Source organism: Papio anubis, chromosome 19 (assembly GCF_008728515.1).
Source record: "Papio anubis isolate 15944 chromosome 19, Panubis1.0, whole genome shotgun sequence".
Taxonomy (NCBI): Eukaryota; Metazoa; Chordata; class Mammalia; order Primates; family Cercopithecidae; genus Papio; species Papio anubis.
Window position 1 is genome coordinate 60656702 of NC_044994.1, and position 17043 is coordinate 60673744.

Consider the following 17043-nt stretch of genomic DNA (forward strand, 5'->3'; position numbering starts at 1 on the left):
AATTTGAAAAAAGCAGCATAAGACTTAACCAGGTTAATAACAGAAAAAAATACTAAGGCAGGCAACATCTACTCACTTTTTACACACTTCTATTTCATATAGACAAACATGACAGAGGGTATACAAGGAAGTGTTTTTATTATAAGAAATACTTAGACTGAATGAAAATATTTCTAGTAAGAGCAGAATAAGTTCTGAGTTTCTAGTGAAGTCTTGATTACACAGTAAATTAAATTACAATACATCTGTTTTTGAGGAATAAAAAAAAGTCTTACTTTCAAAGGTGATTCTCCACCTATATAAACAAAAAATACACGGTGTCTCTTCTGCATATGTTCAAACATTTGTTGACTTGGAAGTGGCCGAATTAGAGCCCTGTTGCACAACAAAACAAAAACAAATTTGAATTATAAACTAAAGTACATAATTTACTCCTATTTATACTATAACTAACCATGTCTCAAGTTATTTTTAGTAATATATCAATTGCATTTTAAGTATATCACAAAAGCCACAGGAATCTAATAAAACTGTGGTCCATGACTACTATTGCACATACATATAAAAGGTTAACATAGTACCCACAATTTAATCTATGTTTCAAAATAAGTGTCAAAACATCCCTTCAGAGAGTACCATCATTACCAGTATTTTGATAGGCAAAAAGAGAACTATTGTCCATTTAGAATCCTCAGCCTAAAACAAAACAAATCCCAAGATAATTATTTTTTTCTCCCTTTTAAAAGGTCATTCACAAAAAACACTGTGAAATACCATCCCAGGAATATATAGTACTTTATTAAGAATATTTATATCTTACTCTTCAATTTAAATGGTGTACACTTTTTAAGTACCCTATGGAGGTTAAAATCCAAAAGTATAAAAAGCATATCATTAATCATTTTCAGAAAAAATAAAATGGAAAATGACAGTCATTACATAAGAACCTCATGAAAACAAAAAATGTTATTATACAAGCATTTTTCAAAGCACATAGACTGAGAAATGAATTACATCACAGGTTATTATGAAGTACTTCAATTATAAAATATCATTAAACTAAGAAGAGGTAGTCATCTTTTACATATGGTGTATATATTATAATTTTCACTCTACCACATTTATAAAAAGAACAGAACACAGGCCAATATATTTTCAAAATCCTTATAATGCATTGCATCATCACCCTACCCTAGCCTCTATTTTAATACTTAGTAATTAACTTGCAAGTGACGCAACTCCAGAACTGACTCCTGAAATTTCATCTACAATAGAGTAATCTCCAATTACATCAGGAGAATGAATCCCTTCTTAAGCCTCAACCCAAAAATCCTGGGAGGATTCAGTACCTCCCACTGGTACTCCCCTCATACAACACAAAGTTATTTCAAAATTTATTTATTCACAAAGGAAATAAAATGAAACATAGTCAATTAGAAAAATACAGTGAAAATTACATCAGTAAGCACCACAAATTTAATATGTAAAGATCACTCCTAATCCTGTGAATTTTCTCAAATAATTTGAGACAGTATTGTACCACCACAAATCCATTCCATTTTAATTTAAATTAAAGCTATTTAAAACTATCAGTATAATATATCCTGTTAAACTCATAAATGCCTATATTTTAAAGCCAATAAAGATTAACACAGCTTGAGGACCATTCTCCTCAAGAACTTTCACATGATCATGTTAAATAATTCTAAGCACCGACTTTCTTTATATCCCATCAAAACGTAGATTTAAATAAATCAGTGACAAATTCAAACCAACAAGAAATGCTTACAAAGGAATTTGTTTCCTTATCAGTAAAACTTTAGGGATCAGTAACTTGAGTAATCTTTGGGTTTTAACTATGTCTTTGGGTTTAAACTATGCTAAGTATAAAATGCACGAATACCTCACAGCTGGCAGAAAGCAGTATGTGATAAATAATGAAAAATATTTTAGTTGTATCTAAAATACATTTTCGAGTATCAAAGAGTATGGATGAAAGCCCAAGTGTGTTCAGAACAATAATATCCCAAGGCTTTGTTGAAAACTCTGAACCAGGCAGTCCAATAGAAAATTATCATAAAATAAAAATTAAGATTCACAGAGTTGCTACACGTAATCAAAATCTGGAAAATGTATTAAAAAAATCACTGGGGAAAATTCTTCTACAGACAAAATGAATTTAAATGTGAGGTTAACAAGTATATAATACAAACCATGGTCTCTGTTTCTTTAAAGCATTTCTTTGGATATGCTGTATAATCCTATCTTCTCTCATAAGTAAATAATCAAATAAATTTTACCTAGGTATGTCCTTAAAATGTTTGTTCAATACAGTCTATTAAAATACATTTAACTTTCAAATATTAATAACATACAGTAAAGGCCTTTCCTAATAACTTACCCAGATACCCTGTGGGCAAACTCAATAATATCATCTTTTGTTCGTGGTCCTCTATAATTATATGCCAAGTCCCCTTTTAATCTTAAAAAAAAAAAAAAAAAAAAAAAAGATTAAAACTCGGATTGTTTTAACTGTTTTAATATTTAATGTTAATCATTATCCACTGTTTCATAAAATTATATTATATAAAATAGCAAATGCAGAGAAGTTTTAGAAGTAGCTCTCATGTAAAATATGGTAGGCATTAGGCTGGTCAGAGGACCAGTAACACAAAACAAAAGAAAGAGGCTGCATTCTATTAAAATTACGTGAAAATATTTTATGCTGCATTTGATAATTGCATTGTATCTATGCCTTCTGAAAAATAATCGACACACTCATGGTCAAGAGCTTGGAAAATTAAAGCACTATAATTCTCACTATGTTCCCTTTCAAAAGGTAAATGAAAGGACAGGGAAATAAGACTATTTTGGAAGAGGCAAAATAAATGTTAATACAACATCACAGTTATTTGATGCTCCAACATTACAGAGTAAAACGATGCATAAAAACAGCTCTTCTAGAAACTTATGTAATTCTTCAAAAGCCAACCAATGAATTAATCTGTGTGCCTAATTAACTAAAATTTTAAAAAGGAAAAATTGGGAAGCACAATAGAATACTTACAATTAAACAGAAGGAAAAGATAGGATCATTTACTTAACACAAAAAGTAAAAGAGGCTAAGCAAACATTTTTAAAAAGTGGGGGAAGGAGAAAGGTCAACACAAAACCCAAGATATAAACTGAAATTATTTACATTTAAAAATTTGAGTTGTTTAAATATTTTTTAAACTTACTTTATTATAAAAATAACTTTCAGAACAATTCCACAGCTCCCCGCATTATCAAAATAAGATTAATGAAAATATGAGAAAATGCAATGAAGTCATGATTACAAAACAAGTCCTTTAGAATTACCACATTTCTTTCAACTTGTACACTTTATTAGACTTGATCAACTCCTACAGATTAGAATTAATATCATCAACTTTGACTCTCTGTATTTCTTTTATCTCACAATCCACGCTTCAACTCCTCAAGGGTAAAAGACCTTTCATAATTTATGACTGTATACCTTGTCCTGCACAGTGCGTGTCACACAGCAAGCAAAACATGTGAATTAGCCGTAAACAACATGATGACTTAAATATGAAGAAAAGTATAAAGAAGCAGTCCCTCTCCTTTAATTACATACTTCACTTATAAAGAATGGCCAAACCCCAATCTTCAATCCTCCAAGGAATCTACTAAGTAGAGTGAACTAATAAAAATACACATATAAACATACAACACTCAACTTACAGCTTAATTGTTGGATAACCTCGAACTCCAAACTCTGAAGCAATGCCTTGATAAGAAAAAGAATAAAGCATTCTAAATTTTTTTAAAATATGAGAAACTAGGTAACAAATGAGCCTTTTACTTTAAAAATATAGAAATATTTATACAACCCATATAGATACGTTGTTTTTAAGTCTTAAGAATATAAACTCACACAAAAGAAAAAAACAGGACATTCTCATACCAAACAATTACTTAATAATCCAATCTGTGACCTGCACAAAATACTATGACAAAATAAGAAATGCATGTCAAAAGAATAGTTAAAAATTTATAAAATACTTATTTTAAAAGATATTCTGGTAAAAAAAAAAAATACATAAGTACTTCTCATTTGACTTCATGTCCAAATATTTCTTCTAGGTCTCATTTACTCCTCTCAAAAAAAAAAAAAAAAGCCCATCTCTTCCTTTAGTGTTTTTTGAGTTTTCAAAGAACTGCAAGGTATTCTAATTTTAAAAACATAACTCGCATTTGCAAAATTAATTACTATAGTCAACACAGGATCACAGGATTGAAAAGCAACTTTGTTTTAGGAGTTTCTGCTTTTGTGATAACCTAGAGTAATTTTAATTATCTCAAAGATTATTCTGAAATCCTCACATGAATTAAAATGAGAATGGATGCTACAATAGCATCTTTTGAGGGGAAAGGAGAAAGTAACAAAAACAAGTGAATATCAAAAAGGAAATAAGATGTTAAAAAGTAGAGAAATCATATACCAAACTAATGCAACACTACTTTACAGACAAAACACCACCAGGACAGGAAAGAAAAAATATTTTCAGTTAACACACATTATACCATAAAGATATTTACAAAAATATACCCTAGTATATGAAAAGTACACTGTATTATTCACATAATCTTTCCCTTTGTAATTTTCTTTATTTCCAGGTATTTTGTTATCACACTTGGGTAAGGAACCTACTGCATCTGAATTCCAGTTTAACAATCACTTTAGTAATCTTCACTAGTCTTTGGTTTCTCATCAACTCACCAATTCAATTCATAAGAATAAGGGCAGTCGATTTGTGACAAAATAATATCTAAAATTTTTCCTTCCTTTGTCAACTCTAGTTTCTCCCTTAAACATATGGAGATAGGCAAATAGAGAGACCTGGACAGTGGCCGACACGTATTTTCCTTAGAGGTAGCATAGACAGCAGAGGTGATAATTAAGAACTCAAGTTCTGAAGATACAGGTCCTGCTTCTGAACAGACATGCAAACTCACAGCAAGCATGTAATTTATTTGTGCCCATCTGTAATCTAGGACTTCATTCTGTCAAGTATGTTCTAATTGGAGACTGTGGGTATGGAGATTGCCTTCTTCCCAGCAAAAACACAGAAACTACTTTGGAGAGATTATGTGAATAATGAATATTCTTAATGATCCCTTTCCAAACTAAGAAGACAGGGAAACATCCCAAATTAAGAAGACAGGGAAATAAAATCCCTTATTACCTTTAACTAAAACTCATTTAAATCAAAATGTATTTATACACAAATCAAATAAAGAAAATAAAGCATGCAATCAATGAGAAAACACACTGGTCGTGCTTCATAGCCGGATATTGTGGATCTCATAAGCCTCAGAGAGAAAAATCCCAGCTCCACACTTAACCCTATCACATCATTTCCTTGACCTCAGTATTCACGTCGAGACAATGGAGATCTATCACCCAACTCACAGCCCTTGGCTTCTTGACCATGAACATTAACCTTCACTTCTGGCCTAATTTGAATTGATAGTAACTTCTATAAAACTTCAGCCTTAGATTTCTCTAAAGGGGAATGGCAGTATAATATTTTTAAAAAGCCTCTGGGAGGCCGAGGCAGGCGGACCACGAGGTCAGGAGATCGAGATCATCCTGGCTAACACGGTGATACCCCATCTCTACTAAAACTACAAAAAATTAGCTGGGCGTAGTGGCAGGCACCTGTAGTCCCAGCTACTCGGGAGGCTGAGGCAGGAGAATGGTGTGAAGTAGGGAGGTGGAGCTTGCAATGAGCCGAGATCGCACCACTGCACTCCAGCCTGGGTGACACAGCAAGACTCCACCTCAAAAAATAAATAAACAAATAAAATAAAATAAAATAAAGCAAAGCGGGAGTTACAAACACATAATGGCCCTGGTTAGAATTCCAACTTCATTTATCGTCTATGTAACTCTGGATGGTTTTTTATACTTCTCTGATTCCCCTTCTGAGAATACTACTCATCTTGCAGGGCTACAGGTTGGGATTTTAAAATGAAAAAAATAAATGGAACACAATTTGAGTCTGGCACATAGAAGATTCTTAAATGCTAGATCCTTTTCCTTCCTACTCTTGATCCTGACTTCGTTAATTAGCTGCTGGACACAATGCACACATAGTATTAATAAAATTAATGTGCAGAATATTTTATAACTGGCATTAACATTTTAAAATTGCATCTCGAAACAATTTTGCGAGGAGGAAAAAATAGTGGCAATTCAGATCAAGAAAGTAAAACAGGAAGATTCGATAACTTGTTTGAGAGAAAACAATTTTGTGAAGAAGAAAAAAATAGAGCTAATTCAGATTAAGAAACTAAAATAGGAAGATTCGGTAACTTGTTTGAGAGCGAACATTGCGTAGGCAGCAGGGCTGAGATTGAAACGCGGTCTAATTGACTTTAAATTTTTTATTCTTCACTTTTTCATATTAGAGAAAAATAGTTTATATAGAAATCTGAGCTCAATTCCTTCATAAATTGAAGAGTCCATTTGCAACAAGAGTTATACCTTTGAAGTTCTACGATTTTATATGTTCATAAAACAAGATTCAGCATGAAGTCTTCTACTTCATTTCTATTTTCTTCTTGAAATGTTAACAGTCTGCTGCTAGAGGTAAGTACGAATGTGAATCATGGTGAGCTTGGATACTAGGCCTAATTCTGTTTCTAACTTTGGTGTGTGAAATTACTCAGTCATTTCATTTCTAGTTTCCTTGTTATTTGATCTATAAAACGGGAAAGGGTGAAAGGAGTGAGAAGTTACTCAACCTCTAAAGTCCTTTTTAGCTCAAAGATACTACATATTTTAGTATTTACTGAATGTCACTATGTGTCTAACAAGAAAAGGGTATAAAATATGGCAGTGGTTTACCATCAACTGAAGACATTTTGTTTGCCAAAAACAGTGAGTAAGGGGGAAGGAAGAAGTTGGGAGAGAACACAACTGGTATCTAGTGGGTAGAGGTGAGGGATGCTCCTAAACATCCCGCAATGCACAGGATTCCTCCTCCCATCCAACTCCCAACAAAAACCCCACAGAATTATCTGGCCCAAAATGTCAATAGTGCGAGGCTGATAAACCTTGAGACATAGTCACTGCCTTCCCCTGCACCAAAAACAAACAAACAAACAAAAAAACCCACCATACTATCTAGCCCAAAAATGTCAATAATGCGAGGTTGAGAAGCCCTGAAACAGTCACTGACCAAAAAGAGTTTATAATCTAGGAAGGTAAAATTAATTTTTAACTACAATCTATGAACAAGATGTCAGAATGTTATTGGCCAAATGTCATTTCAAATTTACACACACAAGAGGGCTAAAATGTGATCTTTATCATAAAATGATGTCACACTTAGTTTGGAGAGTAACAGAATTTCAGTGGTTCATAATAAAGATCAGCATGCCACTATAGGTGGTAATATTATGTCATATTTTAACTTCCAAACGAGAAATACTTTTAGCACTCATTTTGAAGAGGTATGTACAAAAAGAGAAGCTAAAACATCTATCTAGATTTACACTGGACATAATTTTTTATATTATTTGGTTATGGTATTAGTTAACTCTATGCATCAAGACATTTTTGGTATAATTCCAAACACAGAGCAGACTAAATCACAACAGTTCAAATTACTCTAGTTCAAAAATTCTGTACACACAGATTTGCTGGACTGAGTCTGATGGCACTTGCCTACGGCAAGTGATTTAATATGGCAAGTGATTTAACTACGGCAATGATTTAATACATGATTGAGAAATAAGTTATTATCAAAGACTCTTAGAAACTGTATAACCTTCATCGCTTTGAATAGTTTTATCCCACCCCACACTAAAATCTTATAACTATCTACCAAAATAACATTCTACACTTCGCGGTTTTCCAGCCGCAGTGTGCAGTGCAATCATCTGAAGTGCTGTTAAAAATACAGACTCTCGGCTGGGCGCTGCGGCTCATGCCTGTAATCCCAGTACCTTGGGAGGCCGACACAGGCAGATCACCTGAGGAGGAGGGCGGATCACCTGAAGTCAGGAGTTTGGGATCAGCCTGGCTAACACGGTGAAACCCCGTTTCTACTAAAAACACAAAAAATTAGCTGAGTGTCGTGGCACATGCCTGTAATCCCAGCTACTCGAGAGGCTGAGGCAGGAGAATCACTTGAACCCGGGAGGCGGAAGTTGCAGTGAGCCGAGATTGTGCCATTGCATTCCAGCTTGGGCAACAAGAGCAACACTCTGTCTCAAAAAAAGAAAGAAAGAAAGAAAGAAAATAAAAAATACAGACTCTCAAGACCCAACTGCAAAGGTTTTCACTTTTCACCAGGAGGACTGGGGTGGGTCTTCAGAGTCTGAACTGACAATAAGTACCCAGGTAATTCTATTGCAGGTCGTCTACAGATTACATGCTGAGGAACAGTGATACCGTGACTGTCTGAAAAGCAACCTATTGGGCTGCAAGAGGTATCTATGAAACAGTCAATCCTTTAGTGTTCTATAGGTGGACCTAGAATAAAAATGGCAGATGACTTGAAAATAATTCCATTTTTTACCTGTTTGATTCCAAGTTCCACTAAAATGTCTGTATTTGAGCTGCCTTGAAATATTTAGGAAAACTTTGAAATTCACAAGGCAAAAATCTGTTTCTAATACACGAATGGTGGTTTTTGAATACTTAACTTCTTTAATACTACGAAGATACGTTTCTTCATTACACATAAAACATTCCCTTGGTGCTAATATTTAAGTGGATAACGCTTCCATCACTGACATTTAACTCTAACAATGGTCTAGAAAATAACATTAGACAACTGACTAACGTTCACAGGTTACTGTTTGTCTCTTCCCACAAGAATGTAAGTTCCATAAGAGCAGAAAATTTTATCTGTTTTGCTCAAGGATGTATCACCAGTACCTGGTATATGCCAGGCATATCCTAACATGGTAAGCACATTAAGTGTCTGCTAAATGAATGAATGCTAACTCTACGACTTTTCTACAAAGGGATTTTTTTTTTTTTCAATAAACTATGTTTGGATAATTCAAGTAGGATTTACAAGCAAGCCCCACTATGCAAGGTCGGGTGCAAGTAGTTGAGAGAGGGGGATGGTGGAGGTTTAGCATTCCATGTCCAATGAGTAAAAAGTTGCAACCTGTATATGAGGTCTTACTACTGCTTTTTAAAAATAGCATTTAAAACACTTTCTTCTCTAAGTGACTCAGGAAAACAATCTTGGCTATTTTTTTCCCTAATCATAGTGCCACTTAAATAGTAGTACACAGGGCACTTAAAACTGAATAATAAACTAATGAATTAGATGCAATGTAGAATTTGACAATGTAAATTGTTAATTATCACATGAACACTTTACCACTAAGATTTGTACTGGTTCATATGCTCTGTTTTTCTCATTGACTATTTTTCTTCATATTCCCATATTCCTTGATATATGACTCTGTGACTCCACTGACCTATTCAAGTGATCACAACAATTTGCCATTTTTAAGACTTTACTGCTCTTGTTAGTTTATTCATCTTTCTCCCTTTATTATGTTGTAAGCATTTCCAGGACAAGCAGGATTTGTCTAGGTCTTTCTTTAATCTCTAGAGATTAGCACAGTATCTGACAAATAGTTCTTGGTAAACACTGATTGAGTGAACAAATGAATAAGCGCATCTATGAAGAAGTATGTGTATGCACATCTAAGCAACATACATACATATGTATATATGGAAACAAGTAATTACTTTCAAGAGCAACAGTAGAAAATGGTAACTTCTTAGACATTGTTAAAAGCTTATTTCAAAGAAATATCAACTCAAACATATTCTCCCTCTGTCTCTAACAATTTCTGCCATTTATCTCTTCTCCTCTCAAAATTTCAACGCTTCATTCGTGTGACTCAATAATTCCAGCACTAATATCTCACCTACACTGTAGGTCCCTATTCACAAACATCAGTTAAAAGACCACAAATTCAAAATCGTTGGTAACTTAGAAACACACACAAAATGAAAACTGGTATTTTGCATATACCCAGTGGCAGCATAGTTCAGTAACTATACTAGGAATCTCACACTATTCTTTTTTCTCGTTTTCTTTACAGTACAAAGCCCATCAATCTGTTACTTCTGTGATTTTAGTACGAAATATGTCTATGAAAATTAGTTTCCATCATACTCTACTGTCACCACCCACAACACCAGGCTCCCAGCATCCAACACCAGGATATATACACAAAGCTGACCTAGATGATCTCCCTGTTTCTACATACTCTTTATTTCCCATCCTAAAAGTTGCTGCCAAAAATATTTTTATCAAGTCATTGCCTTCACAAAAATGTGTATTACCTCCTACTGACAAGTGATAAAATCCAAAACACCGCCTGACCTGGGAAGCTCTTAACAATCTGGCATTGTCCTTTGGTGTCATATATGGGCAGCCATTGTGCTAGGAGATTTTAAATACAAGATATTAATATGATTTCCACAACCTTGAGGATTATCACTCTCCTTCGTAGATACAGAAACTAAAATTAAGAGAGGCTAAGTGCTTCCCAAAGCTACAAAAGTAGGACATGGCAAAGTTGAGATTAAAACATAGCTCTATCTTGCTCCAAAGTAAAATGCTGATTTCTCAAAAAGAAACATACATTACATACTTCCACTTTCTTCACTAATGAAAGAGAAACTGCATGTATTGAATACAAAAGATTTTATATCTGCTGGAGCACTCAAACCTCAAAACCACCAATAAAAGCAGCATTATAATTAAGTATTTATCAATATAGAAACCAAAGATTAGGTTTGTTCAGACACGTTCTCAGTGTTACACAGCAAAAGTAGCAGGAGCAAGGATCTGAATCCAAATCTGCCTTCTGAAAGCTATGCTCTTTCCAAATTCTACAACACCTCACACTTCTCTAAATTTAACTTCTTCTTTTTCCCAAATCCTTTAAAACAGGTATTGCTGTAAAAGGTCAAATAAATACTTCAGGCTTTCTGGGGCATACAGTCTCTGTCACAACTACGGAATTCTGCCATGGGGGCACAAAAACAGCCCTAAACAGATAACAAACAATTGTGCCTATGTTCCAATATAACTCTATTTATAAAAATGGGTAGTAGGAGAAATCTGGCCTACAGATCAAGGTTTGCTCACCTCCACTTCATTCTATTCCCCTATGCACACTCATTAACCTCTTTTACACTCTATTATTTGCTCTAGTATTCTTTCTAATGTGAAAACCTTCCTGATCCTCATTGTATTTACCCTAACTCAATTCATCCTTCGAGTTCCTTTACAGCACATCTCAGGCCACTCAGAAAAAAACTGATTCTGAACTCAAGTAGCAATATCAATAATTTAACACTCATCTTTTTATAGCTGCCTCATGTAAACAATCTAAAGTGGTCTCAAAGGAGAAAAGATGGTTTAAACACCTGTTAAGCATAAGATTAACATATACCACACACTATATGTTCAATGGCTAATTCATTTAACTCATAAGTATACAGTCTTAAATTATTAAGATAATTGAATTTTACATGAATAAAAAAAGTCTTCTTCCCACCCTGAATACTGCTGTTTTTGCTGTGAGAACAGTAAAATAATAAACTAAGTGAAGGCTTACTAGAATAGGAAGTAGCATCCATCTTTCCAACCTTAACTGGAGAACCAATGCTTTTCATCTCAAGACCAACTTCATTCCAAATCGGTTCCAGCTTTTTACAATGGCCACACCATGGTGCATAAAACTTGTTTTAAGAAACAAAAAACAAAAAAAAAGATAACCATTAAAATGTGTTACAGTGAATATGAATCTTAATATTTAAATAATCCCTTTGACTAAATGATCTAATAATGTTTTAGACACAAAGTTTAAATATATTTTTAAAGTAGATACATAATGAAAGACCAAAACATACAAACATAAAACTAGATACCTCAAAACCGGTACTATCTTAAGTTCATTTTAATTGACTACTGATACTTATTTAAAACAGATACACGACTCACAATAAGAATGTCTTTACTTCCAAGTAAATGTTCTGTATGAAATGTTTTACATAAAATGAAACCACAAAATAAACATATATACCATACAACATACACACCTAATTGTTAATGATAAATTTCCTATTACAAAACGTTTAACATAGTAGGTGACTTTGCTGACTTCTATCGTAACCACTGGCAAGACAGGGGAGGTCATTAAGATGACGGTTTGGCATAGGGACAAGTCAGGTTGATTAAACTAAAGTCACAGTCTTTTACTCTTCTTTAGAATTACCAGATGGTGGAGGTGATACTCAGGTTCCTCTAGTTAGGTGGTGTTACAAACTAGTTGTTATATTTTCATGAAATAAGATTTTTTAACTTTATACTATGAAAATGTTCAAACATATAGAAAGGGAGAAAGAATTAAACAGCGGACCCTCTGTCAACTCTGTCATTCTTTTTCCATCTCTTTTGCTGCTGTTCTACTTTTTGCTGAGGCATGTTAAATCTCAACTATCATAAGGTTTAAATATATTCCAAACTTTAAAGAAAGGGAGGTGAAAATTTAATTTTGTTCACTGTTAAGATGAAAATATGACTTTGACTAAGTGATACTAATATACTTAATCTCTTGGAAACTATCAAGAAAACAAGAGTGAATTCTGCAATAAAATCATACCCTATATCATTAAGATATAATCCAAAAGTTGACCTCATTGTAAGACAGGGTTCCAGCTTTTCCTCTTAAAACCCTCGCCCCCAAAATTTCATCAAAAATAGGTTCCCTTGGGAGTAACCTTAAAACTCTGAGGTTCTTTGTAATGTGAAATCTCAAATATAATAATACTTAAGAAAACAAATTGAGTATATACTTAAGCACTAGCTGTATACCGCCATTTTGGGGTAGAGTAGAATAGAAAACAATACTTAAAATGGTAGGGGTAACTAGCATATAAAATTTACATACTTACATCTACAAGCCAAATGTCATCATTTCGATTTTCTTTAAACCTAAAAAACAAGAAAACAAATTTTGATTGTATGTTTGTGCCCACTTTACAACTGTATACTATAGGCAGAGATAATACATTGATAAATATAAGGGAAAGAACCAAATTCCTTCAATAAATTTTTACATAAAATTTTTACTCAGTGACTTATCCATTAAACATCTTAAAAATAAAAGCAGAGAACTGATCAACGATAAAGTAATTAGGAGGAGAGGCTCCAACAAAAAGAATTAAAGTAGGACTTGCTAGAAACACAAATAGATGCCTAAGCTCCTTGCCCTTCTAGAACAGTTTACACCTGTGCAGAAAAGGTACCAAAGGAAGCCTGAGGCTGCTATGCTTAGAAATAACTGTTTGCAAGATTGGTCCTTGGTTGGCATCTGGGAACTTGGATTTTAGAAGCGTTCTCACCATTTCCTGGTAATGATGGCTCAGAGTTCATAAAATGCTCGTGAAAAATACTGGATTGAGGAATTCCTGTGCTGAGATCTCAGACTACTCTCCTGAGATGTGTAGTCCAGGCCAGGGTACTGTACTTCACCATCAGCTGGTTAAGCCTAACCTTTAACTGTCCCTTAAAATGCTCAACCACCCCTGTGGATTAGAGTTTATAGCACATGAAGAGCCCATTGTATCACCCATAATTGGGCTCACTGATGTGTAGCCTGGGCCAAAAATTCAGGGTCATTATCAGATGCAGTGTTCTTAAGGTAACTGAACAGGAAACAAAGGGGGTCTTGTAGGGCCTAGACAGTGTGGCCCAAGTCATTGGAACACATAGGAATGGCTAAGCGAAACCCAGAGAAAGGTCAGCCGCAATCAGTAGCCACAGGAACATTACAGACAGAATGAGAGGCCCACCATGTTCTGTCTGCTGAGAATACGGTGGCCCACTGGCTTTATGAACCTGTCCCTGGACAGTATTGTTAGCCTTGACTGGGGTCTGACAAGCAAGACAGTTTTTTCACACTGTTATGGTATCTTCTCACAACCGTCACAGTCCACGCATTCTTGGCCAATCTAGGATCCTGTCTGAATTTCCATGAGCCATCTCTTGTGGATCCAGGAGGCAACTGGTTGCACATCTGCTTGCTCTGGAACAAGGAACAATTCATTTTCCACATTTAGCTGTTGAACATAGTTTGCTCTTGGTAAAGGTCCTCTTTCTCAGCACAGGGTCTTTTCTGGTGAGCATCCGCATGGCTAACAAAATGGTTATTAGGAGCAGAATCCCTTCCTCCTCCTCATGAAGAGCTGCCCCTGTCAGGACGCCCTGAAGGAGGAAGTCTGTAGTGACACACCCCACAAGGCAGAGTTTAGTAAGATTATCTCCTTGTTAACAATGGTTCTTCTCAGAATCAAAAACTTTCTGTAAACAATCAGCTAGCATCCTCCAGGGCCCAACAGCACGACCAGCGAAGTGCCCCCATGGGACTGTCAGAATTTTTGCTCTTACAGAACAGCACTGTATGACCACCCTCTCACTGCACCCGTCTGGTCATGCAATCAGGTGTCCAGGTAGTCAACTAGAACAACAAGCTAAACTGAAACTAACAATCACGGCTTTATTCACTTACTGTGACAGTGCAACTTAAGAGGTTAAAAAAAAAAAAAAAAGTCGCAACAGCTCCTCACTGTTCCATCTCTCCCCATGAAACCGCACCAGGTGAGTCAGGTGAATGAGACACAGATGGGAGAACTCATCTCATCTCCTAGGAGCACTGAACAAAAGTCTTCTGTCTCTTTATGGGGAGGGGGGTGAGAGAGAAAAGGACTAGTAGTAGAAAAGTGCCTGAGCTGACACCCTCAATAAAGAAAGATTTTTTAGCAGAGGTATTTGGAAAATGCCTCAGGTGAGGCCCCAATAAGGAGGCTGCCAAACAGACGCCACTAGGTTGAGAGAGCAGACATGCAAATGAGCGTGGTTGGCCTGGGAGGCCGAATCCTTGACTGCCACTCCCTCCAGGGACTGCAATGCACTGGTTATACACCAAGTTTGGTGTAGGGAGGGCACCTTCCCCTATGCCAGAAAAATCCTTGCAATTGTCTATGGTCAAGCCTGAAAGATCACACATGGGATTTTGGTCTGAAGGGAACCTCCTCACTTACTATAAGCAAGGTTGATTAATGCTGTGATACTATGAAGATAAATACAGTATAGTTACCAAATTCTAGCCCCCATTCAATATAATGAAAGCAAAAAGACACAACAAATACAAGGTAAGATAATGGGGAAAAAAAAAGAATATGTAAAAGTTTGCCACTGTTTTTTGATCTCAAAACTATTAATAACACTCTTTTGGGCACACCCTCATTTTGTATCTCGATAAAGCTTACAACAAGTGAAAAAAAATGAGTAATATATAAAAATTGGTTCCAATCTAAAATACCAGATTCACATGCAAATATTCAGATATCTCAGTGGGACAGTTAAAATAATATTTTAAATATATATATGTATACTCACGATTCATCTAAATCTTCTACAAATCCTTTACAGACGACCATATCAAGTAAAACAACTGGAATAAAAAAGACAAAATGTACACAATAAATGCTGATTATTTGGCTCATACTGTATAAGCTTAGTCATCTTTGAAATGTTTTTGACCTTTTACAACCTACCAAAAAATTCGTCACTGATGCATCCCAGAGTGCAAATGATGCAAAAGCAAAAGTAGCTCATCCATTTAATAAATAGTCTGTATGCAACCACATCGTGACCGGCCAAGTTCTAGGTAAGCCAATAAAGCTAATATACACAGTTCCTTTTTCCTCATTTTCACTCTCATCTTACTTCTCCTTTTTACCATTCCATCTTTTTGGAATATAGATAGACAGCATTCTTCTATACTTCTTTTGCTTTAATAGCAATTATCTCTTCAGTAAAAACTCCAAATGTCATTCAAAATATTTACCCCCAAATAGAAAGAAAGTCGAGCTGTAACTCTAATACTTATTACACGGCCGTGTCTGACACAGAGTGGATTCTAAAAGGTTAAGTGAGCGGACCCCAGTGAGAATGAGGGCACTCCGTGCTGACGGGAGGCAGCTGAGAACCGCTGACACACACTCAGGTCCTTTTCACACCGCACAATCCCGGCGGCCTGACCCTGATCTGTCCTCGACCACCCTCTCTGAGCACTGGTGGTAAAAACCCTTAAACATAACAAGACTCGGAACCTAAAGTCAAGACAAGATCTGGTCGTTAAGGTGGGACGGCGGCATCCTTCTTGCCCATCAAAGGAGTAAGCTTTACTGAAACTTCCTGCCACAATGAGAAAAACACAAACACAAGGCAGCGCGCCCTTCCCACGTCCAGCACTGGTCCCGCACAGCAGCGGCTGAAGGACCCTCAGGTGTCCGCTCCGTCACGGCCAGGCAGGGCGGCGGGGCGGGGACGGCAGGACGCTGCCGGGGACCGGGTGGGCATCTCCGCGGGCCCCGCAGGCCTCGCCCCAGACCCGAGCCCAATCCCGGCCCCACAGCGGGGCCAGGTTCCGACCGCTGCGCGCCCATTACCTGTGGCGCAGAGCCGCAGGGCGGCCCAACTCCTCCACGCTGCCATGCCAGCCAGGGAGAGCTGCAGAAGCTGACTCTGTGCAAAAGAGAGATAAAGACACTGGGGTTCGCTGCCTGCCCTCCCGGAAAGGGAAGCAGACCCGACCCGGAGCGGAAGAGAAGCACCGCGCTCAATACGGGGGCGGGACTAGCCGGCCTCCGTTAACCTCCCAGCACCCGGCTGGTCTCTTAACTCTGGCTATGAGGGGGAGTACGGCGCATGCGCGAGGAGGGTGGCGCATGCGCGAGGAGGGTGGCGCATGCGCGAGGAGGGTGGCGCCTGCGCAGTCGTGTTCTTAAGAATGCTTTGCGCCCCCGGCGCCCCGCCCAGCCCAGGAGCGTGGGAACCCTGCTTAAGGGCTTTACTAGGGACAATGGTGGTTGTTCACTGGGGCGAGTTTCTGGGAAGGTGAATACCGGTGAAAGTT

General features: G+C 36.6%; 1 protein-coding gene across 2 annotated transcripts in view; it reads right to left on the reverse strand.

Annotated features, from left to right (window-relative positions):
* TMX3 (thioredoxin related transmembrane protein 3) overlaps nucleotides 1-16801 on the reverse strand; it is a 39542-nt gene extending 22741 nt beyond the window's left edge. The window contains exons 1-7 of one of the 2 annotated variants that reach the window (XM_003914467.5): nucleotides 16577-16801; nucleotides 15522-15576; nucleotides 13016-13055; nucleotides 11677-11800; nucleotides 3745-3790; nucleotides 2402-2482; nucleotides 276-375 (exon numbers count right to left, since the gene is read on the reverse strand). In XM_003914467.5, the coding sequence (XP_003914516.1) occupies nucleotides 276-375; nucleotides 2402-2482; nucleotides 3745-3790; nucleotides 11677-11800; nucleotides 13016-13055; nucleotides 15522-15576; nucleotides 16577-16622 (492 nt within the window). In that variant the 5' untranslated portion in view covers nucleotides 16623-16801. The remainder of the gene's footprint in view (nucleotides 1-275; nucleotides 376-2401; nucleotides 2483-3744; nucleotides 3791-11676; nucleotides 11801-13015; nucleotides 13056-15521; nucleotides 15577-16576) is intronic. The other variant, XM_021930211.2, reaches the window with a different exon arrangement.
* Between the last annotated feature and the right edge of the window lie 242 nt (nucleotides 16802-17043).